This window comes from Arachis duranensis, chromosome 1 (genome assembly GCF_000817695.3).
Source record: "Arachis duranensis cultivar V14167 chromosome 1, aradu.V14167.gnm2.J7QH, whole genome shotgun sequence".
NCBI classification, from domain to species: Eukaryota; Viridiplantae; Streptophyta; class Magnoliopsida; order Fabales; family Fabaceae; genus Arachis; species Arachis duranensis.
In genome coordinates, this window is record NC_029772.3 from 31062334 (window position 1) to 31088612 (window position 26279).

Genomic DNA, 26279 nt, shown 5'->3' on the forward strand with positions numbered 1-26279 from the left:
CGCTTTTGGGATGAGTGGATTCATGACATGATATTAGAGTTTTAGATCCAAAAGGTCAAGGGTTCGGATGGTTATTTTGAATAGTGTGGGTAATGTTCATTTTATTCATTAACCAAAGGTTTAGTCCATTGTACACATTGTACACTTAGGCCATTGGCTCCCTAGCACTACCCTATTCATTTTTTATTAAGTATGGTATAAATGAATCTACATCTTTTTTAATAATTGAAATATGAAAATTATAAGTTGATATAATGTCTAACACGTGTGTATATTATATATAATTATGATAATCAATATCCATAAAATAAAATGTTAGAATACCTACCATTTTATTTTTATTTTGTCGGTAGTCTAAAATATTATTCATGATTGAAAATTGGTATGGGCATGAGCACATATTCTAAAATCTAAATAGTTTCTTCACTTCTAAGGTGATCATATTCTCCAAGAATTAGAATAGGGTCGTCATGCTTTTGATCATATCTTTAAATAGCTTTGAGCTATTGACCCACTATCTTCGCCTAATGAGTATGCAACTGCACTAACCCATATACATGCAGCTTTATCTTATTCCCCATAAAAATAAATTAAAAATATAAAAAAAATAGTCAAATTCAGATAACTCAGATTTCTGAAAGAGCCACTTTGAGCGTGAGGTGATGGAGACTTTAATGGACCCTCTCCTAAAAAACATTTCAACTTCCAGAATGATGATACACCCTCTTTAGCTACTCTACTGTTTGTTCTTGGTGCCAACGCTGTGCAATAAACCACAACCTCTAAACTTGAATATTGGGAGTTTGGGACTTTATGAGAAAAAAAAAAGGGTATTGGGACTCTTGATAGAAATGGAATGTGCACTGTTATCTCAATTCTCAAGTTCAAATCACTTGGTTACTGGTAAAACAATTTGCCTACAAAATCAAGTCACAATACAAAGACAGCATTGTCAATTTCTCATTCAGCCTACAATAACATTAGTCGCAAGGAATGTACTTTAATTAAATTAATGTGACAAGGATAACACAGAGTAACGATACTAATAAATACTAAAATGGAAGTCAGATTTTTTTCCCTCCAAAGAAATGCAGCAGAGCATGGTCGCATTGTACTTTGGTTCATTAGAAAAAGAGCAGGCACTAGGCAGAATTTAACTAGGGATTATGAGATATCAATGGTAAAAGCTAAAAAGTAAAAAGCACTCATCTATATGACATACTAATTGAACATTTAACCTCATTCTGGCTTCCATTTAGATTACAAATTCTAATTAGATAACATTTTCCTTGTACAATACAACAGTTACATCCTATTACTCTACAAAAGCTAAATCCTACTTAAAAAGAACTATACCCTTATAATTTCTCCACATGGTAAAAGAAAGAAAAGTGTTTGTCAATGGTGTTGAGAGTTTTTTTATCAACATCAGTGGTCCCAACCAGTTTCGGTACAGAGTAATCCGATTCAATTGCCGGTGATTCTCAGAAGCTTGATTCTTGTGTGTTTCACTCTCTTGAAATGGTATTCTTCCAGAATGTTCATCCGAATTGAAGAATCGGAACTTCAGCTCCAAGCACGACTTCAAATCCTCTTCGCTTCTGGCTTTATTAGTTTTGTCAATAAGATCACTTATAGTTGACAACCTTTCAGTCCACTTTCCCTTTTTTGAAGCATAATTAGTTTCTTCAGGGATTGGTTCATTGATTGTCAGTAACCGAAAACTTCTGAAGCTTCTTTAATCCCTCATCAACAATTTGCTGTATTCTCGTTCTCACACCATGACTTCATTAATCCGATTCAATTTCGTCCTCCATCACAAGAGGATTAGGCTCAGCCGCAGAGGGTTCACTATCATCCAAAGACTTAACAGATAACACTTCTTCCAGTAAACCTACATTCTGCATGTATTGATCAAGAGCTTCGTTTTCCGCTTCAATGCTTCGGTCTTTGTATTCCTTTAACTTGGAAAATCTCCATTCGTTGATAGCAGCAGCAACCTGTAATCACTCAGAATCCTATTACTTCCTGTTGAAGGTGCAGCAACGTGATGCAAAAAAAAAACAATTAGATGAGAGAGCAAAGAGAAAAAAATGAGAAATGGAAATGAATTCAATTGAAATAATGATCAAAATCACACTTTACACTAACAGTTACATTTGTCGGCTATTATAGCAAAATTTGCATAATTAAAAATTATCTAACCTACTACTTAGCAGTAATTTACGCAACTAAATTAGCTTCTACTACTTATCAGTAATTTACGCAACTAAATTAGCTCAATTTGCCTAACTAGCTAATTTACTATATTGCATAATAGGAATGTCTATTTCTTAGCTGTCAATTAATTTTTCCACTAGATAACACCCTCTCTCAAGTTAGGAGTGTGAAAATTTACCAATCCTAACTTACCATATAGTGTATGAAATGTAGCTGGGGCTAATGGCTTCGTTAAAATGTCTGCGATTTGATCGGTTGTGGAGATTGACAGCAAATGAATGAGATCCTCCATGAACTTGTCTCAAACAAGATGACAATTAGCCTCAATGTGTTTAGTGCTCTCGTAAAAGACGGAGTTGGAGGCGATATGAATGACTGATTGACTATCACAATAGGTGCTGATAGGCCTGGTGGAGGCATCCTGAGGTCCTTCAGAAGAAAGCTTATCCAAATGGCTTCCTTGATGGCAGCAGCAAGAGCGCGATACTCAGCCTCAGCTGAGCTACATGCCACAGTAACTTGCTTCTTACTTTTCCAAGAGACTAAAGCACTGCCGACATAGAAGCAATAAGCAAAAATAGATCGTCTTGAATCTGGGCATGCAGCCCAGTCAGAGTTAGTAAACCCAATGACACAAAGATCTGAATCAACAGGAAAAAATATGCCTATGGCAGGAGAGCCCTTGATGTATCTTAATACTCTGTGAGCTGCAGTGAGATGAGCATTAGTCGGGTGATCTGAATATTGACTTAGCTTGCTAATTGCAAAGCTAATGTCGGGCCGTGTATTAGCCAAATAAAGTAATTTGCCAATCAGTGTTCGAAATTTACCAGAGTCAGTCAGTTGGGTGCCATCATCCTTGCTTAGCTTGTTGGTATAATCCATAGGAGTCGTGGATGGTTTACAATTCTCAAAACCTGCATCCCAAAGCAAATCTAAAGCATACTTTCTTTGATAAAGCATGATACCTTTCTTGGACCGAGCCACTTCCATACCAATGAAAAACTTTAAGTCCCCTATGTCCTTTATCCTGAACCGATTATCCAAGGTAGCTTTAATAGCATTGATCTCATTTATATCATTACCAGCTAAGACTAAATCATCAACATAAACCAAGACTACAGTGAAACCAAAAGCAGATCTCTTGGTAAAAAAAAAAAAAACTATAATCTGACTTGGATTGCACATAACTAATTTCAATCAAATCTGACTTCAACTTTGTATTTCACTGTCTGCTTGCCTGTTTGAGACCATATAAAGACTTCTCAAGCTTACAAACTTGGCCAGGCTTCACATCTAATCCTGGTGGTGGCCGCATGTACACCTCCTCATCCAAATCACCATGTAAAAACATCGTATTAACATCAATTTGTTTGAGATACCAACCCTTGGCAACAGCCAAAGCCAGCACAATTCTCAAGCTAGTCAGCTTCATCACTGGACTGAAAGTGTCACAATAGTCAATACCAGGGACTTAAGTAAACCCTTTTGTTACCAAGCGGGCCTTGTGCCTCTCTATTGTTCCGTTAAGATGGTATTTCACCTTGAACACCCACTTACACCCAATTGTCTTCTTGCCATGTGGAACGGAAGTGAGCTTCCAAATTTGGCTCTGCTTAAGTGCGATAAGTTCATCTTTGATGGCTTTGATCCAGCAAGGTTGAGTTATGGCGTCACTATAGTGCTTGGGTTCAATATTTGAGGAGATATCCAAAGAAAATACAGTATGAGATGCAAAAGATTTTCCATATGACAAATACTTAGATATTGGATACCTTTCATGTGTGAAGTTGGGTCTTACTTCTCTCTAGATTTAGTTTTTTTTTTATCATCTTGTGTTGAATTTTTGAATTGGGTCTTATTGAATTGAGCTTTATTTGTTTAATCTTAATTTCTCTAGTGTAAATTGCTTGGATCTTGTGTTAGAATTTTGTTTTCTCTTTCTTTTCCCTTCTTCATCTCATTTTGTAAATCTTGTGGATTTTGAACTTTTGTTAATGCATTGATGTTTTCTATGGTTTATAGTGTTACTTAAGTTGTTTTCTATTGATAATTGTTAGTGGGTAACTTTAATCTCTAGTTAATTTTGCAATTTAGATATGTCTTTAGTTATTGCCTACCATGTGTTTGATGAAATGTTTTCATTGATTATGGAGTAGTTTTCTATACTCTTAGTTTAGGCTAAGAGAATTGGGTGACCTTGAGTCATTGGGTATAATTGAATTGGTGATTTGAGAACCCTTTGGGATTAAATTGATACCGGTTGACACTAATCTACTATCAAGTCAATTAGTACTTAGATTGTGACTTATGAGTTGAAATTGACCAAGCCTATTTGACATACTTCAATTGTAGAAGTAGACTTGATGGACTTAGTTTCTGATAATTGTCAATATATGGTTGTTAGACAAGGATGGTGATCCCAATTCCTATGTCTTAGCCAAGAGTCCTTTTACATATCATTTTTGAAAACCCAAAATTCTAATTACTTGGTTCTTGTCTTAGTAAATTTTAGTTGCTTAGCTAGCTCTAGAATATAATTAGATTTATATAGTGTCTTATAGATTGTCATTTATCTAGTTCTTGATTTAAATGGTTTGATTTAAATTCCTTGCACTTCAAGTTTCTTACATGTTAAGTTTGTTAGTTTAAATTCTTGTTTATGACTCTCAACCCTGGAATTCTAACCAATCTTGACTCACACACTTGCCCATTCTCTTGAGGACGACTTACGAGTAATATCTCGATTAACTTTTATTAGGGTTGAACTGGTGACAACCATATCAAAATTTGATCGAGGGATTATTTGTCGGTTTAGGACTATACTCTGACATGATCTTTGTTGATAAAATCTAGACCGATGGTAACGTTTCCATCAAATTTTTTTGGCGCCGTTGCCGAAGAATGGTTGCAATGTGTGCTTCAATATTGGTAATATGAATATGTGAATATTGTGAATAGTTTACTTGCTTTCATTAGTTTGTTTTTAGTTTGGATTTTCTTTAATGCATGAGCTATGACTTCTAAGTTGAATCACTCGGTCTCAACCGAATGATTACTTAGCCGAGTTTGATCCCAAAATTGAAAGAACGTTACTTCATACTCGGAAAGCTAGACGTCGGGTGGATTACACGGTTAGTGCTTCGGCCTCTCTTGAGGAACTTTCCGAGACACTAGATCGAACTGACAGTGATCTAGAGTCCACATTCAACGAAAGAACTTCCTACTCCTCTATTTGAACTATTAAAATATCCTTGAATACTACAGGTGAAAACCACATGGCGGAGCCGCGTAGAATTACCTTGCATGAGCAAGGAGCACCAGATTTCATTCTTCAACCATTGCAAGCTTGGTATCCGAATCCTGACTCTAATTTTGAGTTAAAGAATAATCTGATTAACTTGCTGCCTAAGTACCATGGACTACCGGGCTGAGATCTCATTTGGCACTTGAGAGACTTTCAAGTGACTTGCTTTATGGCTCGAAGGCGTGGTGCTGATGAAATTGCAATCATGGTTTTTGCTTTCTCCTTCTCTCTTACGGGGCAAGCTAAGGAATGGTTTTACTCTCAGCCCGATGAAGTGGTGACTGAATGGGACCTATTGAGAAGAGAATTCTTAGATAAGTTCTTTTCTCCGGAGAAGACTGATTACATCCAGAACGAGATTTCCAGTATCATGCAAAGAGACCAAGAGACACTCTGAATATTGAACTCGATTTAAGGGATTGTTAGATTCTTGTCCACATCATGGGTTAGATACTCATTTGCTTATTAGCTATTTCACTGGAAGTCTCTATGCACCGGATAAGAGATTGCTTACTACATCTAGTGGTTGCTCTCTGTCTAAGAACAAGACGGCGGCGGAAGCATGGAGTTTGATCAATGATGTTTCCGAAACTACCCAACATGTGAGAGTGAGGAACAGTCCTCCCATGAGTGTGGCATAAACATCTTCTTCTGACTTGGCTTTGACTAAAGTGCTTGGAGAAATGACCACTCTCCTCAAAAAAATTTATCAAGGACAAATGGCATCTCAATCAATCCAAAACATCCAAGTCCCACCTCAAATCCTCCAACTTGAAGAACCTCCAAGAGTGTGTGGTGTGTCCTCTTGTACCTCACACTACATCGCCAATGCCCTCAAGTCTAAGGGGATTACACCCTTGCGGTAGCCAACAACTACAACAACCGTTCACCCTATCAACCTCAAAATCAAAGCAATTACTCCCATGGCAATAGCTATAATCAAGGGTGGAGGGACAATGCTCAAGGAAACAACCACAATCAAAGATGGAATTAAGGCAACTCATCTTCTCAATACTATAACCAACCTTCTCCCTAAGACTACAACAATACCTACCAAGCTAACCAAAACCACCATAATTAACCATACTAACACTCACAACAAAATCAAACCAACAACCATAGATACCAACCACCTCACCAAAGACAACAAACCAATCAACTTCCTTCTTCTTTCACAAACTAAGGTAATGACTCTCACCGTGCATTCTACCAAGAACAAGAGAAGCTTAGGGCTATGATAGAGAAAAATGAAGAGAACACTAGGAATCTCAATACACAAGTTGGTAATATGAGTGCTCAAATGTCTTCTATAGCCGAGATGCTCTCAAGGTTGTCTTTACCTCCCACCAATAATACCAACACCACCCAAGCCTCTAGCTCATCTAGCCTTCAATCCCAATCCCTTCCTAATCCAAAAGGTGGCCTAAATGCTATCACTTTACAGTCGGAGACTACATTGAAAGAAGTGCCTCCTAGGACCATGGAAGACATTCATGAGGAATAGGTGGTTGTTGAAGCTCAACATAAGGAGGATGAAGGAGACACAAGGCAAGAGGAAGAAGAGATGAGCCTTAAGGATCCTAAGAGGAAGGCCATAGTGGATGAATCCATTCCTATTCCATTCTCTTCCATGGTGAAGAAGACCAAGAAAACTCCGGAGTTTGATCGAAACATGCTTCAAGTCATCAAGAAGGTTGATGTAACCATTCCACTTCTTAATGTCATTCAACAAATTCCGAAGTATGTTAAGTTCTTAAAGGATTTGTGCACCCACAAAGATAGGATTGGTGAGTTGGAAACATTGTCCTTGAGTAGTTCTATTTCCTCATTGATGAAATCCATTCCGAAAAAGTGTAGTGACCCCAGACCATGTTTAGTGTCTTGTTGAATTGGTGGAGTTGCTTTCTATGATTGCATGTGTAATTTAGGAGCTTGTGTGAGTATCATTCCACTCTCTATATTTGGAAGGTGTAAATTAGCGCCATTGAAGAGGTCGGCCTCTAAATTTGTCTTAGTCGACAAAAGTGTTATCACCATAGTGGGGATAGCAGAAGATGTGCTTGTGACAATCAAGGATTTAGTGTTCCCGATTGATTTCTATATCCTTGAAATGCTTTCGACGGATAGTAGAAGTTCTTCATCCGTTTTGCTTGGAAGACCCTTCTTGAAAACCTCTAAATTCAAGTATGATGCCTTTACTGTCACATACATTTTTGAGATAGGTGACAAGACCATCAAGTTTAACGTGGAAGAAGCCATGAGACATCCACCAGAAGAGCACTCTATTCTCCGGTGTTTAAAGTGGAAGAAGCCATGAGACATCCACCAGAAGAGCACTCTATTCTCCGGTGTGATGTCATTGATGAGGTAGTAGCGGAGATACAAAGAGAAGATTGCAAAAGAGTATATTATCCCGTTATTCAGGGGAAGGATAAACATGAGGATAAACAAGAGAAAGCCAATGAGGATGAGCTTCATGATCATGGTGAGAAAGAACCTCAACTTGAAGTGAACCGATTTGAAGCCTTTACCTCCTCACTTGAAATATGCATTCCTTGAGGACAACCCAAAGATTTCCGGTAATCATCGTTAGTGAGCTTTCTAGCCAAGAAGAAGAGAAGCTCCTAGAGGTCCCAAAGAAGGCTCAACCCCACTATTCTTGATGTTGAAAAGAAGGAAGTCACAAGGTTACTTAATCCGGGCATTATTTATCTAATTTTCGATAGTGAGTGAGTGAGCCCGATTCAAGTTGTTCCGAAGAAATCAGGAATCACTGCTATCAAGAAAGAAGATGGTGAGATGGTCACAACAAGGGTGCAAAATGCTTGGCGGGTTTGTATTGATTATAGGAAGCTAAATGTCGCAACAAGGAAAGATCAATAACCATTGCCATTCATTAATCAGATGTTGGACCGACTTTCAGGTAAATCTCATTACTGCTTCTTTGATGGTTTTACTGGCTATTTCCAGATACATATTGCTCCTGCAGACCAAGAAAAGATAACTTTCACTTGTCCTTTTGGCATTTTTTCTTACAAAAGGATGCCATTTGGGTTATGCAATGCACCCGCTACTTTTCAGGGGTGCATGACCAGTGTATTTTCTGAATCTCATAGAAAGTTGTCTGAAAGTATTTATGGACGATTTCAGTGTATATGCAGCTTCGTTTCATAGCTGCTTAGATAACTTGCTAAGGTCTTAGAAAGGTGTGTTAACACTAACCTTGTCCTCAATGTCGAAAAATGTCATTTTATGGTGAGACAAAGCATAGTGTTAGGGCACGTTGTTTCTGATAAAAGCATTTCTATTGACCCTGCCAAGGTTGATGTCATTACTAGTTTGCCTCACCCTTCTTCTGTGAGGGAGGTCCGCTCTTTTTTAGGACATGCAGTATTTTATAGGCGCTTCATCAAGGATTTCAGCAAGATTGCCCTGCCACTATCCTGCTTGTTACAGAAAGATGTGGAGTTTGAGTTTGATGATGCTTGCAAAGGAGCATTTGAGAAACTAAGGGAAGCCCTCACTACAGCACCCATTGTCAGAAGACCCGATTGGACACAACCATTTGACATTATGTGTGATGCCTCCAGTCATGCTGTGGGAAGGTTTAGATCCTATTTGCTAGGCTCAAAAATAGTGGTGTATACGGATCATGCAGCCTTAAAGTACTTGCTGACAAAGAATGAATCAAAACCTAGGCTTATCCGTTGGATCTTGCTCTTGCAAGAATTTGACGTTGAGATTAGGGATCGAAGTGGATCACAAAACTTTCTTGCGGATCATCTGAGCCGCCTTGAAAATCTTAAATATGACCCATTTCTGATTGACGATTCATTTCCTTTGGATGGTTTGCATGCTATTTCAAATAGCCTTCCTTGGTTTGCACCTATGGCGAATTAATTAGCCGCCAATATCTTTCCTCCTAACTTTTCAAAACATCAAAGAGACAAGTTGAGAAGTGATTCCAAGTACTACATTTGGGATGATCCTCACTTGTGGAAACAGGGGTGGACCAAGTGATTCGTAGATGTATCCCAGAGTCAAAATTCAAATCTATTCTTGAATTCTGTCATTCGTCCGAGTATGGTGGTCACTTTGGCCCCTGCCGTACAGCTAAAAATGATTTAGATTGCGGGTTCTGGTGGCCAATATTGTTCAAGGATGCAAACCAATATTGTTTGTTATGTCATCAATGTCAAAAGTCAAGAAATGCATCCCAAAAAGATGAAATGCCTCAACAACCAATGTTGTTTTGTGAAATTTTTTATGTAAGGGGCATAGACTTTATAGTACCATTTTCTAACTCTAGTGGATATCTTTACATTCTATTGGCGGTTGATTACGTATCAAAGTGGGTGGAAGCGATTCCTACCGGCCTTGATAACGCTAATATTGTGGTTTATTTCATTAGAAACAATATTGTATGCTGCTATGGGTCACCATGAGCAATCGTGAGTGACCGAGGTACTCACTTTTGCAACAGAAAGATGGAAGCATTACTCAAACAGCATGGGATACTACACAAGGTTGCAACTGCTTACCACCCCCAAACTAATGGCCAAGCGAAGGTATCTAACCAAGAGATAAAGTGGATTTTGGAAAAAATGGTAAATCCACAAAGAAAAGATTGAAGTTCTCGGTTGGGTGACGCATCATGGGCGTATAGGACGACCTATATAACTCCGTTAGGGATGAGTCCCTTTTAGATTGTCTATGGGAAGGTGTACCACCACCCGGTTGAAATTGAACATAAGGCCTATTAGGCGATCAAGCGATGCAACATGGACTTTACCAAGATAGGCATAACTAGGAAGTTACAATTAGAAGAACTCGAATGTCTTAGGATAGACGCCTATGGGAATGCAAGGATCTATAAGGAAACGACTAAGGAAGTGAAGTCCTGTGGAGTGGTCGAGTTATTCCACCCTCAAAGTGGAGCAACATTCAAAGTGAACGGCCACAGGGTAAAAAATATCATGGTTATAAGTCACCAAAGGAATTGGAGGTGTTCCTTCTTAAGGATGCACCTAAAGGAGGATAGTCTTGAGCTCATGACCGTCCAACTTAAGGAGGTTAAAGAAAAGTGTTAGGTGGGAGACATTCCACCATGAGATGAACCTCCCTGTACATAGTTTCTTGCATGTAGTTTTAGAGTCTTTGTGTGATTTTGTTGAGTTTGTTTAAGTATGCTTGTTACCATTGCTTCATGAGGATTTCATTGATCTTGGTTTGGTTAAATTGGCAAATTTGTAGAAAAATGCTTGATTTTGGTTATTGCATGAAATCCTAAGTGTTTTTGAAGTATGTATCTACCTTGTATGAATGCCAAGATTGTGCTATAATTGTCTTCCCTCATGCTTTAAAAAAAGAAAAAGAGCACTCCACGGGTGAGCGTGGACGACGCGCCCGCATCGAATTCACTGCTGCAACTTCCTGGTACAAAAACCAGAGTTGTGATGGAACTGTGCGGGTGGGGTGCAAGGTGCACAATCCACCCCACACGTATGCGTAGCTAACACGTACACGTCACCCGTTTTTTGCCCCACCCACCCATGTGTGTTGACGATGCGCACTCGTCACATTTACTGCTGCAACTCCCTGGTACAAAAACCAGAGAGTTAGGATGGAATTGTGCGGGGAGCATGATTAGACCCCAGTAAGTTACGTCGTACGTGTGACGCGCGCGTTTCATCCATGCGTACGCGTGGGAAGCCGAAAAGGGAGTGCGACGCGTGAGCGTCATCCACGCCTACGCATGGCAAGCAGAAAAGAGAGGGGACGCGTATGCATACTAATCGTGTTCCCCGCACGAAAGTTGTACAACTCCATCACAACTCTCTGGTTTTTGTACCGGAAATTTGCAGAAGTAAATGTGACGTGTGCGTGTCGTCCACGCACACGCGTGGGTGGGGCAAAAAAACGGGTGACGGGTGAGGCGTACGCGTCAACTACGCATACGCGTGGGATGGATTGTGCGCCTAGCACCCTACCCGCACAGTTCCATCACAACTCTCTGATTTTTGTGCTAGGGAGTTACAACAGTGAATTCGATGCGTGCGTGTCATTCACGCTCACGCGTGGAGCGCCCATTTTCTTTTTTTTAAAGCATGAGGGAAGACAATTATAGCACAATCTTGCCATTTATACAAGGTAGATATGTCAAAAACACTTAGAATTTCATGCAATAACCAAAATCAAGCATCTTTCTTCAAAATTGTCAATTTAACCAAATCAAGATCAATGAAATCCTCATGAAGCAATGGTAATTCAAGCATACTTAAACAAACTCAACAAAATCAAACAAAGACTCGATCTACATGCAAGAAACTATGTACAAGAAAGATCATAATATGGTTGGGTGTCTTCCACCTAACACTTTTCTTTAACATCCTTAAGTTGGACGGTCATGAGCTCAAGACTCTCCTCCTTTGGGTGCATCCTTAAGAAGTAACACCTCCAATTCCTTTTTACCTTGTGACCGTTCACTTTGAATGTTGTTCCACTTTGAGGGTGGAATAGCTCAACCACTCCATAGGGCTTCACTTCCTTCACTTTAAAAGGGCTATCCCACCTTAAACGGAGCTTTCCGGGCATGAACCTAAACCTTGAATTGTATAGAAGAACTTCATCACCCTCTTGGAAATCTTTCTTTCGGATATGATGATCATAGAATGCCTTAGTCTTTTCATTATAGATCCTTGCATTCTCATAGGCATCTATCCTAAGACATTCGAGTTCTTCTAATTGCAACTTCCTTACTATGCCTGCCTTGGTAAAATCGGAGTTGCATTGCTTGACTGCCCAATAGACTTTATGTTTAATTTCAATCGGGAGATGGCATGCCTTCTCATAGACAATCCAAAAGGGACTCATCCCTAACGGAATCTTATATGTCGTCCTATACGCCCACAATACGTCACCCAAACGAGAACTTCAATCTTTTCTTTGTGGATTTACCACTTTTTTCAAAATCCGCTTTATCTCTCAATTAGATACCTCCGCTTGGCCATTATTTTGGGGTACTAAGCAGTTGCAACCTAGTGTAGTACCCCCATACTGTTTGAATAATGCTTCCATCTTTCTGTTGCAAAAGTGAGTACCTTGGTCGCTCACGATTAGTCGTGGCGACCCATAGCAGCATACAATATTGTTTCTAATGAAATAAACTACAGTATTAGCGTCATCAAGGCGGGTAGAAATCACTTCCACTCACTTTGATACGTAATCAACTGCTAGAATGTAAAGATATCCACTAGAGTTAAGAAATAGTCCCTTAAAGTATATGCCTCGTACATACAAAATTTCACAAAACAACATTGGTTGTTGAAGCATTTCATCCTTTTGAGATGTATCTCCTGACTTTTGAAATTGATGACATAACAAACAATATTGGTTTGCATCCTTGAACAATATTGGCCACTAGAACCCGCAATCTAAAACCTTTTTAGCTATTTGTTAGGCCAAAGTGACCACCACACTCGGACGAATGACAGAATTCAAGAATAGATTGGAATTCTAACTCCGGGACACATCTACGAATCACTTGGTCCACCCCCTGTTTTCATAAGTGAGGGTCATCCCAAATGTGGTACTTGGAATCATTCATCAACTTGTCTCTTTGATGTTTTGAAAAGTTAGGAGAAAAGATATTGGTGACCAATTAATTCGCCATAGGTGCAAACCAAGGAAGGATATTTGAAATAGCATGCAAACCATCCAAAGGAAATGAATTGTCAATCAGAAATGAGTCATATTTAAGATTTTCAAGGTGGCTCAGATGGTCCGCAACAAGTTTTGTGACCTACTTTGATCCCTAATCTTAACGTTAAATTCTTGCAAGAGCAAGATCCAACGGATGAGCCTAGGTTTCGATTCATTCTTTGTCAGCAAGTACTTTAAGACTGTATGATCCGTATACACCACTATTTTTGAGCCTAGCAAATAGGATCTAAACCTATCCAATGCATGAACAACCGCTAGCCGCTCTTTCCGTAGTGGTGCAATTGGATTGCGCCACATCCAATGTCTTTGAAGAATAAACAACAATGTAAGGGAGCTTACCTTTTCGCTGTGCAAGCGCAGTACCCACAGCATGATTGGAGGCATCACACATAATCTCAAATGGTTGCGTCCAATCGGGTCCTCTGACAATGGGTGCTGTAGTGAAGGCTTCCCTTAATTTCTCAAATGCTTCTTTGCAAGCATCATCAAACTCAAACTCCACATCTTTCTATAACAAGCGGGATAGTGATAGGACAATCTTGCTGAAATCCTTGATGAAACGCCTATAAAACCCTACATATCCCAAAAATGAGCGAACCTCCCTCACAGAAGAGGAGTGTGGCATACTAATAATGACATCAACCTTGGCATGGTCAATAAAAATGCTTTTATCAGAAACAACGTGCCTTAACACTATGCCTTGTCTCACCATAAAATGACATTTTCGAAATTGAGGACAAGGTTAGTGTTAACACACTTTTCTAAAACCTTAGCAAAGTTATCTAAGCAACTATCAAAGAAAGTTCTATATACACTGAAATTGTCCATAAACACTTCTAGACAACTCTTCATGAGATTAGAAAAGATACTAGTCATGCACCGCTGAAAAATAGCGGGTGCATTGCATAACTCAAATGGCATTCTTCTGTAAGCAAAGGTGCCAAAAGAACAAGTGAAGGTGGTCTTTTCTTAGTCCTCAAGAGCAATATGTATCTGGAAATAGCCAGTAAAACCATCAAGGAAACAGCAATAAGATTTACCTGAAAGTCGGTCCAATATCTAATCAATTAATGACAAGGGAAAGTGATCTTTTCTTGTTGTGGCATTTAGCTTCCTATAATGAATGCAAACCCGCCAAGCATTTTACACCCTTGTTGTGACCATCTCACCATCTTCTTTCTTGATAGCTGTGATTCCTGATTTCTTCGAAACATCGGACTCAGCCGCTCACTATCGGAAATTGGATAAATAATGCACGCATCAAGTAACCTTGTGCCTTCCTTCTTTACAACATCAAGAATAGTAGGATTGAGCATTCTTTGGGGTTGTCTCAATGGCCAAACTCCATCTTCAAGGAAGATGCGGTGCATACACATACGTGGGTAAAACCCCACAATGTTAGCCAAGCTCCAACCAATTGCCTTCTTGTGCTTCCTTAAAACCTCTAAGAGCTTCTCTTCTTCTTGGCTAGAAAGCTCACTAGCAATGATTACCGGAAATATTTAGTTGTCCTCGAGGAATGTATATTTCAAGTGAGAAGTTAGAGGCTTCAAATCGATTTACTTCAAGTTGAGGTTCTTTCTCACCATGATCATGAAGCTCATCCTCATCGGCTTTCTCTTGTTTATCCTCATGTTTATCCTTCCCTTAAATAACGGGATAAGACACCCTTTTGTAGTCTTTTTTTTTGTATCTCCGCTACTACGTCATCAATGACATCACACTAGAGAATGGAGTGCTATTTTGGTGGATGTCCCATGCCTCTTCCAAGTTAAGCTTGATGGTCTTGTCACCTACCTCAAAAGAGTATGTGTCGGTAAAGGCAACCTACTTGAATTTAGAGGTTTTCAAGAAAGGCCTTCCAAGCAAAACGGATGAAGAACTTCCACTATCTGTCGGAGACATTTCAAGGATATAAAAATCAACCGAGAACACTAAATCCTTGATTGTCACAAGCACATCTTCCGCTATTTCCACTACGGTGATAACACTTTTGTCGGCTAAGACATTTAGTGGCCGACCTTTTCAATGTCGCTAATTTCAACCTTGTAAATACATAGAGTGGCATGATACTCACACAAGCTTCTAAATCACACATGCAATCATAGAAGGCAACTCCACCAATTCAACAAGACACTAAACATGGTCTAAGGTCACTACACTTTTTCGAAATGAATTTCATCAATGAAGAAATAGAACTACCGAAGGACAATGTTTCCAACTCACCAATCCTATCTTTGTGGGTGTACAAATCCTTTAAAAACTTAGCATACTTTAGAATTTGTTGAATGGCATCAAGAAGTGGAATGGTTACCTCAACCTTATTGAAGACTTGAAGTATGTTTAGATCAAACTCCAGAGTTTTCTTGGCCTTCTTCACCATGGATGGAAATGGAATAGGAATGGATTCATCTACTATGGCCTTACTCTTGGGATCCTTAAGGCTCACCTCTTCTTCCTCTTGCCTTGTGTCTCCCACATCCTCCTTATGTTGAGCTTCAACAACCACCTCTTGCTCATGGGTGTCTTCCATGGTCCTAGGAGGCACTTCTTCCAACGTAGTCCCCCGACCGTAGAGTGATGGCATTTAGGCCACCTTTTGAGTTAGGAAGAAATTGGGATGGAAGGCTAGAGGAGCTAGAGGCTTGTGTGGCATTGGTATTGTTCGTGGGAGGTAGAGACAACTGTGAGAGCATTTCGACTATAGAGGACATTTGAGCACTCATATTACCAACTTGTGTATTGAGATTCCTAGTGGTCTCTTCATTTTTCTTTATCAGAACCCTATGCCTCTCTTGTTCTTGATAAAATGCACGGTAAGAGTCATCACTTTAATTTGTGAAAGAGGAAGGAGGTTGATTGGTTTGTTGTCTCTGGTGAGGTGGTTAGTATCTATGGTTGTTAGTTTGATTTTGTTATGAGTGTTAGTATGGTTGATTATGGTGATTTTGGTTGGCTTGGTAGGTATTGTGGTATTGGGGAGAAAGTTGATTATGGTATTGAGAAGATGAGTTGCCTTGGTTCCATCTTTGATTGTGATTGTTTTCTTGAGCATTGTCCCTCTACCCTTGATTAGAGCTATTACCATGGGAGTAATTACTTTGATTTTGAGGTTAATAGGGTAGACGGTTGTTGTAGTTATTGGCTACCACAAAAGTGTAATCCCCTTGGACTTGAGAGCGTTTGTCGGTGTAATGTGAGGTACAAGAGCACACACCATACACTCTTTGAGGTCCTTCAAGTTGGAGGATTTAAGGTGGGACTTAAATGGCTTGGATTGATTGATATGCCTTTTGTCCTTAATAAATCTCCTTGAGGAGAGTGATCATTTCTCCAAGCACTTTAGTCAAAGCCAAGTCAGAAGAAGATGTTTTCGCCACACTCTTGGGAGGATTATTCCTCACTCTTTCATGTTGGGTAGTTTCAGCAACATCATTGATCAAACTCCATGCTTCTGTCGCCATCTTATTTTAAGAAAGAGAGCCACTACTAGTGACAGTAAGAAATCTCTTATCTAGTGCACAAAGACCTCCAGTGAAATAGCTAATGAGCAAATGAATATCTAACCCATGATGTGGACAAGATTCTAACAACCTCTTAAATCGAGTCCAATATTCATAGAGTGTATCTTGGTCTCTTTGCATGATACCGAAAATCTCTCTCCGGTTGTAATAAGTCTTCTCCGGAAGAAAGAACTTATCCAATAATCATTTTCTCAATAGGTCTCATTCAGTCACCACTTCATCAGGCTGAGAGTAAAATCATTCCTTAGCTTGCCCCTCAAGAGAGAAGGGAAAAGCAAAAACCATAATTACAATTTCATCAGCACTATGCCTTCGAGCCGAAGAGCAAGCCACTTGAAAGTCTCTCAAGTGCCTAATGGGGTCTTGGCCCGGTAGTCCATGGTACTTAGGCAGCAAGTTAATCAAACTATCCTTCAACTCAAAATTAGGGTCAAGATTCGGATACCGAGCTTGCAACGGTTGAAGAATGAGATCTTGTGCTCCTTGCTCATCAAGGTGATCCTACATGGCTCCGCCATGTGATTTTCACCTGTAGTATTTAAGGATATATCAATAGTGCTAACAGAAGAGTAGGAAGTTCCTTCGTTGAATGTGGACTCTAGATTACTCGGTTTGATCTAGTGTCTCAGAAGGTTCCTCAAGAGAAGCCGTGTAATCCAACCGACGTCTAGTTTGCCAAGTATGAAGTAAGATTCTTTCAATTTCGGGATCAAATTCGACCAAGCTAGGATCCGGTTGAGACCGAGTCATTCAACTTAGAAGTCATAGCTCATGCACTAAAGAAAATCAAAACTAAAAACAAACTAATGAAAATAAGTAAACTATTCACAATGTTCACATATTCACATTACCAATATTGAAGCACACATTGCAACCATTCCTTAGCAACGCACTGAAAATATTTGACGGAAACGTTACTGTCAGTCTAGATTTTATCAACAAAGATCATATTATAGTATAGTCCTAAACCCACAAATAACCCTTCGATTAAATTTTGATATGGTTGTCACCAATTCAACCCTAATAAAGTTAACCGAGATATTACTCCCAGGTCGTTCTCAAGAGAATGGGCAAGTGTATGAGTCAAGATTGGTTAGAATTCCAGGATTAAGAGTCATAAACAATAATTTAAACTAACAAACTTAACATGTAAGAAACTTAAAGTGGAAGGAATTTAAATCAAACCGATTAAAACAAGAACTAGATAAATGCAATTTATAAGACTATATAAATCTAATTATATTCTAGAGCTAGCTAAGCAACTAAAATTTACTAAGACAAGAACTAAGTAATTAGAATTTCGGGTTTTCAAAAACGAGATGTAAAAGGACTTTTGGCTAAGGTATAGGAATTGAGATCATCATTCTTATCTAACAACCATATATTGACAATTATGAGGAACTAAGTCCATCAAGTCTACTTCCACAATTGAAATATGTCAAATAGACTTGGTCAATTTCAATTCATAAGTCCCAATCTAAGTAGTAATTTGACTTGGTAGTAGATTAATGTCAATGAGTACCAATTTAACCACAGGGTTTTCAAATCATCAATTCAATTAGACCGAATGACTCAAGGTCATCCAATTCCCTTAGCCTAAGCCAAGAGTATAGAAAATTACTCCATAATCAATGAAAACATTTCATCAAACACATGGTAGGTCACTAACTAAAGACATATCTAAATTGCAAAATTAACTAAAAATTAAACTTACCCACCAACAATTATCAATAGAAAACAACTTAAATAACACTATAAACCATAGAAAACATCAATGCATTAACAAAAGTTCAAAATCCACAAAATTCATAAAATAAGAAGAAAGGAAAATAAAGAGAAAACAAAATTCTAACACAAGATCCAAGCAATTTACACTAAGAGAAATTAAGATTAAACAAATAAAGCTCAATTCAACAAGACCCAATTCAGAAATTCAACACAAGATGATCAAAACAAACTAAATCTAGAGAGAAGTAAGAGTTTCTCTCTCTAGAAAACAAGAACAAAATCAAGCTAAAATTATGTGTATGTTGTGTATGATTGAGTCCCCCTTTTTCCCCATCAATCCTTGGGTCTTTTCCATGTAGAAGCAAGTTGGATTTGGACCTTGAGTCTTTCAGAAATCGCCAGCCACGTTTTCCATTAATGAGTCACGTGTTGGGCGTCACGCGTGCGCGTCGATTACGCGTGCGCGTCAGATTAACTTCCACAAGCCATACGTACGCGTCAGTCAATGCTACACTAGGTCACGCGTACGCGTCAATAACGCGTGTGCGTCGGCTCTAACTTCTCCAAAGCTCTATTCTTCATGTTCCTTCCTCTTTTGCATGCTTCCTTTCCATCTTCTAAACCCTTCCTGCCCTATACATCATGAATCCACTTAACACATCACGACATCAAATGGTAATAGAAAATGATTAAAATTTAACATTTTTAAGGTTAAAGAAGCATGTAGCAGAGTGCACAACTTTGTTTGCAATGAAGTTGGAAGCAGTGAAATTGGTAGTAGGTACCTTACTCCCACTGCTCCCTAGTACACTACGCACGGCAATGTTTCAATTTTCTACTTTCTGTGCCAACTCCATTAGTTTATCCACAGAAACAATTTGCATTTTTCACACACTTCAGGCTTTAGTCTGTTCATGATCACGTCAGTCAACAATTCCAGCACGATTCCACAAAGAGGCCGAGCGTGAAGCATAAATTTGGGTGACAATCCCTAACCAAGTTCGTCTGCTTCAGTTTCAACAGTGTTTCATATGGACTCTGTAGTTACTCAGGCTGAAAGTGCCGCCATTGAAGCACCGGCGCAATTGCCTCCCACCACCGGAACCATGTGAACTCCCTCCCTTCCATTGCAAACGTGGCGACAGTGAGCCATTCCTCCTCCAGCACTGCGCGAAGCAAGAAGAATTGCTCCATGCGTTCGATTCAAACCACCGTGAAACATCGAAAGCTCCAGCTTCCGCCATTACTCCGGCACACTTTGATTTCCCGATAATGAACCTGAGGCATGGTGCAATCCTGGTGAACCACGATCGTTCCAATTAGGAGTGTGGTTTTCGAACAAATCCATCCTAGAATCAAATTGCTGCAGCATCTTTTGCATCGATCGAAACATCTCCATTCGCGACTCACTTGTATCAAATCGTGCCTCCCTTTTCCTCGATCACGATTGAACCATTCAGCACCAAAATCCTCAAACTTTTAATACTAGTTGATAGAATCATGGACTAGCAGAAGGTTAGGATTTTATTGCTGCACAGAGACTGCAATTCGCACTCCCTAAAATGTTCTACACGGTTGGAACTACCAACTTAAGGAGAGAGTTCTCTCTGATTCTAACTGAATTAACAAACAAAAAAGCATAGAAACAAAGCTAACTATAACCCAAACTATTTATAGGTAGTTAGGAGTAGAGTTTAACTATCCAATCAGCCAGCTAGACCAAGCTAAAACTGCTACTTACCTCTTCTCTCGTAAAATAGCCCAAACCTGTTACTAGTCGTAATTCTATCAAAATTTTTATAATGGCAAATATTAAGATATGTTTACAGAAAGCTGATCTTTTCAATCCTGCCAAGATTCATGAACAAATTGCATATATACTTTGTTGCACTTTCTTATTTCACCTAAACAAATAGAATAAAGTAATGTTTATGATGACGCTAATTAGCTTTTTTTTATGGTTGCTAATTAGAAGTTATCCTAGATTTAACAAACAAATAAAGAAGAAATAAAAATCCATTACATTAAGTTTAGAAATATAAGCTAAACATGCTAGTATGAACTAGGCCAAATCAAAATAGACGTCCTCGTAACTTATATTACCATTTACCACAGAACATTTCCTATTATAATTCAAGTTTAAGTACGATGGAGACTCTTATATGTGTGTTTGCAACTGGACACTAAATATATTCAAATATAAGTCCTTAATCAATTTATAGAAAAATAAACATTTTAAAAGTGCTTCTAATGATATTATAATTACTCAATTCAGGCTAGGGTTGGTAATTGAGCAAATCCCTAGATAAGCACTCTAGGATTAAAGCTCTTGATAGTGCAAGTAAAATTCACTTGAGGTTGTAAATTCACTTCCCTGATGATCACAAACCATCAATTTGGAGCTACATTTTACCAGTTGTTTATTTCAACATTTAAGTCCCCTTCCAAGCCACAATTCGATGAAATCTATCTCCATACAATTACAGAAGTAAAATTGTTTTAATAAGGATCAGGGTTTGTACCTATAGGCTTTGTTTCCAAATACACTAGTATAGCAGATACAATACAAATTATGCATTGTCCCCAGCTGGCAGCACAAACCAGCCACTACACTAGTATAGCTAATTCATTTTAAATGTTGTAAAAAAAGGTTAAAAACTCAAACTTGAAGATACATATATCAATATTTCTTAATACTTAATACAAACAAGTCACAGCTTAAATGACCGAGCAATCAAAGTGTTCAAGACTGTAAAAAGGGGACAGCGGCTGGAGAGGTAAAGCTGCGTAAAGCACTAAAACTTGAGGAGCTAAGTGAGCAAACACTGCAGAGTGTGTGAAACTGGTGGGAATCAGGAAAGACTAAAATAAGGATGAATTACCTGAGGAAAGGCCAAAAACAGAGGCAGTCGCTATAAAAAAACCCACATTCTGCAATGTAGGATGTGTTTCGTCTAAGGAATGGAGGCTGAGAGACCCTAAATTCACTCTCTGGGTGATGGATCAGGTGATCCAAAACCTTCCTAGAAAAGCCAAAAACATTTTTTTAATTTAAGGGTGGGCAAAAAAGAGAGTTTGATTTATGATGACTATAGCAGCCAGTATGGCCTCTATTCAAGCTGTGGTTCACAGTTATGACAATAGATATGGTACTGAAATATGGCATTACAAGCATTACTCTGAAGGAAACTGAAAATCAAACCTTTTTTCATACGAGAATGAAAACATCTACCCCAAATTCCAAATATTGATAGTTTTTCAAGTCATAATTCTACATGGAGCAATGAGCATATCCTTTACATATCAATGACAAATTTCCATCTTATTTGGCCACTGAGGCTGAGGGTCAAGACTTACATATCTTTGATGTAGATGGGAAATTATCTGCATATATCTAAGAACTATCTTCCTGAGGGTCAAAACTGTTTAAAATGATGAAAATTTAGTAAATCTACAGCTGGGCTATTTTAATTTACAAATTAAACCTATGGACTTAAATGTTTGATAGAAGTGCTGATCACCAGTTCGAAATACACCCTTACTAAAAAGCCAATATTACCAGTGCCAATTCAATGAATTCATTGAACTTGTACTACAGCGTAAGCAGTTCAATATCAAGATCAGAGACACGAAACAATACCAAAAACAGCAACAAAAGCATGTAATATAAGCAATTACAACTTCATGCCATCTCACTAATATCCCTCAATACTACTCTCGTAAGTCTTAAGTTTCTCCTAACCAAAACCTAAACGGATAAAAATATCTAAAGCCCAAGAAGCGATAAACCTTCAGGAAGATAATTCAAAACAAATCGTACAAAAGTAGAAGTCCCAAATACTGTTTATATGATCAAAACTATAGTAACTACTTTGTGAGGCAAACCTGTTTTCTTCCTTCCCGTTCAACCAAAAAAATCTCATAAGATAAAATAAAATTCATAGAAAATCTCATAAGCATAGTTTGAACTAACTACATAATATATGCAGTCATACACACAAATTTTAATATTAGTTATAAATTAAAGCACAAAAACGAGATGTTTCATTTTTTTCTTTTTTTTCTTTTTTTTTAACCCTAAAACCCGAATATGGAGTTAAGTAGTAAAGTGTTGCAGAAAAGCAAGAGGTTCATTTTCAAATAGATCATTCTCAGAGAGAGCATACTAGAAAGATAACGCACCATGAATATGACAAGGATTTTGGTTCCTAAAACAGCAACTCTTGCATTATTCATAGGGACACCTGCAGCACAGGAAACACCAAGAATAAAACAAGCATAGAGGTGACAATGCAATAGCCACAAATTTAGGCATAAAATCTTATTATAATTTACAGGTGATTTTGCAAGTACTATATCATATTGCCTTTGAATTTTCTTCTTTTTTTCTACTTTATTTATTTATTTATTTATTTTTTCGGTCCCTTGCCCCTTTTGTTTTGCAGGAGGATATTTTTTCTATATTTTACTTAAAAGAAAAGGACCAAAATTAGATATATTATCATGTTATATTTTCATGAAAAGAACGTATTAAAGTTCGAATAAAGAAAATAGTGAGAAGAGAACTGAAATGACCTAGAACGAGCGACATTGCCGCATTGCTTGCACTTTGGCTTGTTTTGGCCGCGTTGAAATTTGCGCAAAGGCGTCTCCATACGATTCGCGGGAACCGCAAGGGTTCCTGTCTTTGACGACGAAGGTAACGCGGTTGTTGGAGTGGAGGTGGCGATGGCAGCATCGTCGGTGTTCGTGGTGAGCGCTGGCGAAGCCACCATAGACGAGAGCACGAGCTTCTTCGTCCTTCACAGAAAATTAGTTGAATTCAATGATAACTGCACCCAACAAACACAAACAGGGAGTGTCTTTTATTCTCTTCCTTCATTTTTTTAATAAAATACTGAATAAACTATTATTTTTAGTTACAAATATTTTGAAAGAATTTAATTTATACGGTTATTTTTTACAGGATTGCTACACAGAAAATGCCTTTTTTTTTTATTCGCACTTCATTATGAACGAACGTTATATCTTCAACACGAAACCAATACCCTAATCGAATCTCTCTGAACATCACTAAAACTTCAATCACATTCTTTGCGGAAATCACTGCTGCGAACGAATCAGAAGAAGATTTCGCAAGCAACAACCAGAAACAAACAAAAACAGCAACAAAGACTACAAAAGGTATGAAAAAACTACTATTCATTTAAAATCTTACAATGTTGCATTTCGCCTAATTTTATTTCAGTTCTACTGGTTTGATTTGTTTCATTTAGTTTATTGAACTATTGTGAATGATTTTTACAGTATAACTAGAGTTTTAAGATATAGTTGCTTGTTCTTATTGGTTTGGATAGTTTAATTAGAGCTCTGTTAGCATCTTCAGTACTTATTTTTCATTGAAGAACACTATTCTTGTTGATTGAAAATTGATAATGATTTATTAACAAAATGAACGCTTTTCAATTCGGTGGTCTTTGTGATTTTGGTTCTGTGCATGAAGGATTTTTGGTTCGGTGCCTTTGTGATTTTAGTTCTGTACATGAAGGATTTTCGGTTCGGTGGGTTGTTAATGTATTGAATGAGTTTTGTTTAAAACAATTCATATTAGAGACATAACTAGGGCTTTAAGATATAGTTGGTTGTTCTTATTGGTTTGGAAAGTTTAATTAGAGCTCTGTTACTATCTTCAGTACTTCTTTTCCATTAAAGAACACTATTCTTGTTGATTGAAAATTGATATTGATTTATTAACAAAATGAATGTTTTTTCGGTTCGGTGGCCTTTGTGATTTTGGTTCTGTGCTTGAAGAATTTTCGGTTCGGTGGGTTGTTGATGTATTGAATGAGTTTTGTTTAAAACAATTCACATTAGAGACATAACTAGGGCTTTAAGATATAGTTGGTTGTTCTTATTGGTTTGGATAGTTTAATTAGAGCTCTATTACTATCTTCAGTACTTATTTTCCATTGAAGAACAATATTCTTATTGGTTGAAAGTTGATAATGATTTATTAACAATATGAATGTTTTTTTGGTTCAGTGACCTTTGTGATTTTGGTTCTTTGCATGAAGGATTTTCGGTTCGGGGGTTGTTGATGTATTAAATGAGTTTTGTTTAAAACAATTCATATTAGAGACATCACTAGGGCTTTAAGATATTGTTGCTTGTTCTTATTGGTTTGGATAGTTTAATTAGAGCTCTGTTACTATCTTCGGTACTTATTTTCCATTGAAGAACACTATTCTTGTTGTTTTAAAATTGATAATGATTTATTTTAACAAAATGAACGTTTTTCGGTTCGATGGCCTTTGTGATTTTGGTTATGTGGATGAAGGATTTTCGGTTCGGTGGGTTGTTGATGTATTGAATAAGTTTTGTTTAAAACAATTCACATTAGAGACATAACTAGGGCTTTAAGATATTGTTTCTTGTTCTTATTGGTTTGGATAGTTTAATTAGAGCTCTGTTACTATCTTCAGTACTTATTTTCCATTGAAGAACACTATTCTTGTTGTTTGAAAATCGATAATGATTTATTTTAACAAAATGAATGTTTTTCGATTTGGTGGCCTTTGTGATTTTGGTTTTGTGCATGAAGGATTTTCAGTTCGGTGGGTTGTTAATATATTAAATAAGTTTTTTATTGAATGACATATTGACCAAATTTTTTTATTACAGCAAAACACAACAAGAATATGGCAACAATGAAAGAGAAGGCACACTATAACGTAAGCAACTTAAATATATTTATCCACTTTCATTTGAATAATATCTATTTTGTATTATAAATATATACTCACATTTTGTTTTAAAACTTGCAGAAAACTCACTATTGCAGATGCCAAACAAGGACAATAGCAACAGTGTATAGGAAAATGAGTCAAGAAAAGAAAGAAATTGTGGAACAAATAGGATTTGGTGGTCTGCCTCATGTGCCAGAAATGAACGTATCCAATACAATGTTGGTAGAATTGATTGATCGGTTTGATATAGAGAGAGGATGCTTGAAAACTCTACAGGGGACAATAAACATAACTCCTCGGAAGGTAGCAGCTGCCCTCGGCATAAACAATGGAGGTAATATATTTTCCACTTACTGCTTATTTTCAGTTCATTGGTGTTTGGATAATTAAAATGGCCGTTTTTGTCTTATTTTTGCTATTAAAATATTGTAGAGAATCTTTTTCCTGAAAAGGTTAATTACAGCAAGCTGAATCCAGCAGAGAACGAAATATTTGACAGTGTCAAAAATATTTCCTTGGCAACTTTGGCAAAAAATGTGCTGGATATGGATGTAGAAGGCGAGGAGAACCAGAAAAAATTCAAGAGGACTTTTGTTGTCTTCATACAAAAGTGCTTCTTGCTCCCCCACAATGGTAAGTGTGGCCTCCCTAATCCACAAGCCCCCGATCTTTCATGTGGATAATATTAGGGAATGGGATTAGGCAAAGCATGTTCTCAACTTCTAAATGAAAGGAGTTGAAAACAAGAGAGAGGGGAACAAATAGTCTGTTGATGGCCGTGTCTTTGTATTAATGTTGATATACTTCCATGAAACAAAGTTCCCCCACCCATTTGCACCCGATGCTCCTCTTACATCATGGATGGCCTATTGGACAAAGGAAAAGATCATTGAACGAATTTCATCCGAAACAACACAATCATTGGTAAGTACTATACTATAATTCCCTGAAAAATTTGCTTTGAAATGCTTTTAGGTTATAATTAAATTATTTGTCCTACTTGCAATTGTTAGTTTTGTTCATTTGAATGTT

The 26279-nt window shown here is 37.8% G+C and overlaps 1 protein-coding gene across 1 annotated transcript; it reads right to left on the reverse strand.

Annotated features, from left to right (window-relative positions):
• Positions 1–1209: 1209 nt before the first annotated feature.
• On the reverse strand, positions 1210–23364 carry LOC107483853 (uncharacterized). The gene is made up of 3 exons (XM_016104469.3): positions 23077–23364; positions 22684–22745; positions 1210–2000 (listed from the first exon to the last, which is right to left on the reverse strand). Exons 1-3 carry the CDS (start codon positions 23237–23239, stop codon positions 1791–1793), a joined length of 435 nt encoding a protein of 144 aa, XP_015959955.1. The 5' UTR covers positions 23240–23364; the 3' UTR covers positions 1210–1790.
• Between the last annotated feature and the right edge of the window lie 2915 nt (positions 23365–26279).

Coding starts and splice junctions, on each gene's coding strand:
- LOC107483853 (XM_016104469.3), bottom strand. CDS start 23,239: ATGCTGCCATCGCCACCTCCACTCCAACAACCGCGTTACCTTCGTCGT. Junction 22,746..23,076: donor GGCAATGTCGCTCGTTCTAG/GTCATTTCAGTT, acceptor CCTGTGCTGCAG/GTGTCCCTATGAATAATGCA. Junction 2,001..22,683: donor AAATCCTTGTCATATTCATG/GTGCGTTATCTT, acceptor GAGTGATTACAG/GTTGCTGCTGCTATCAACGA.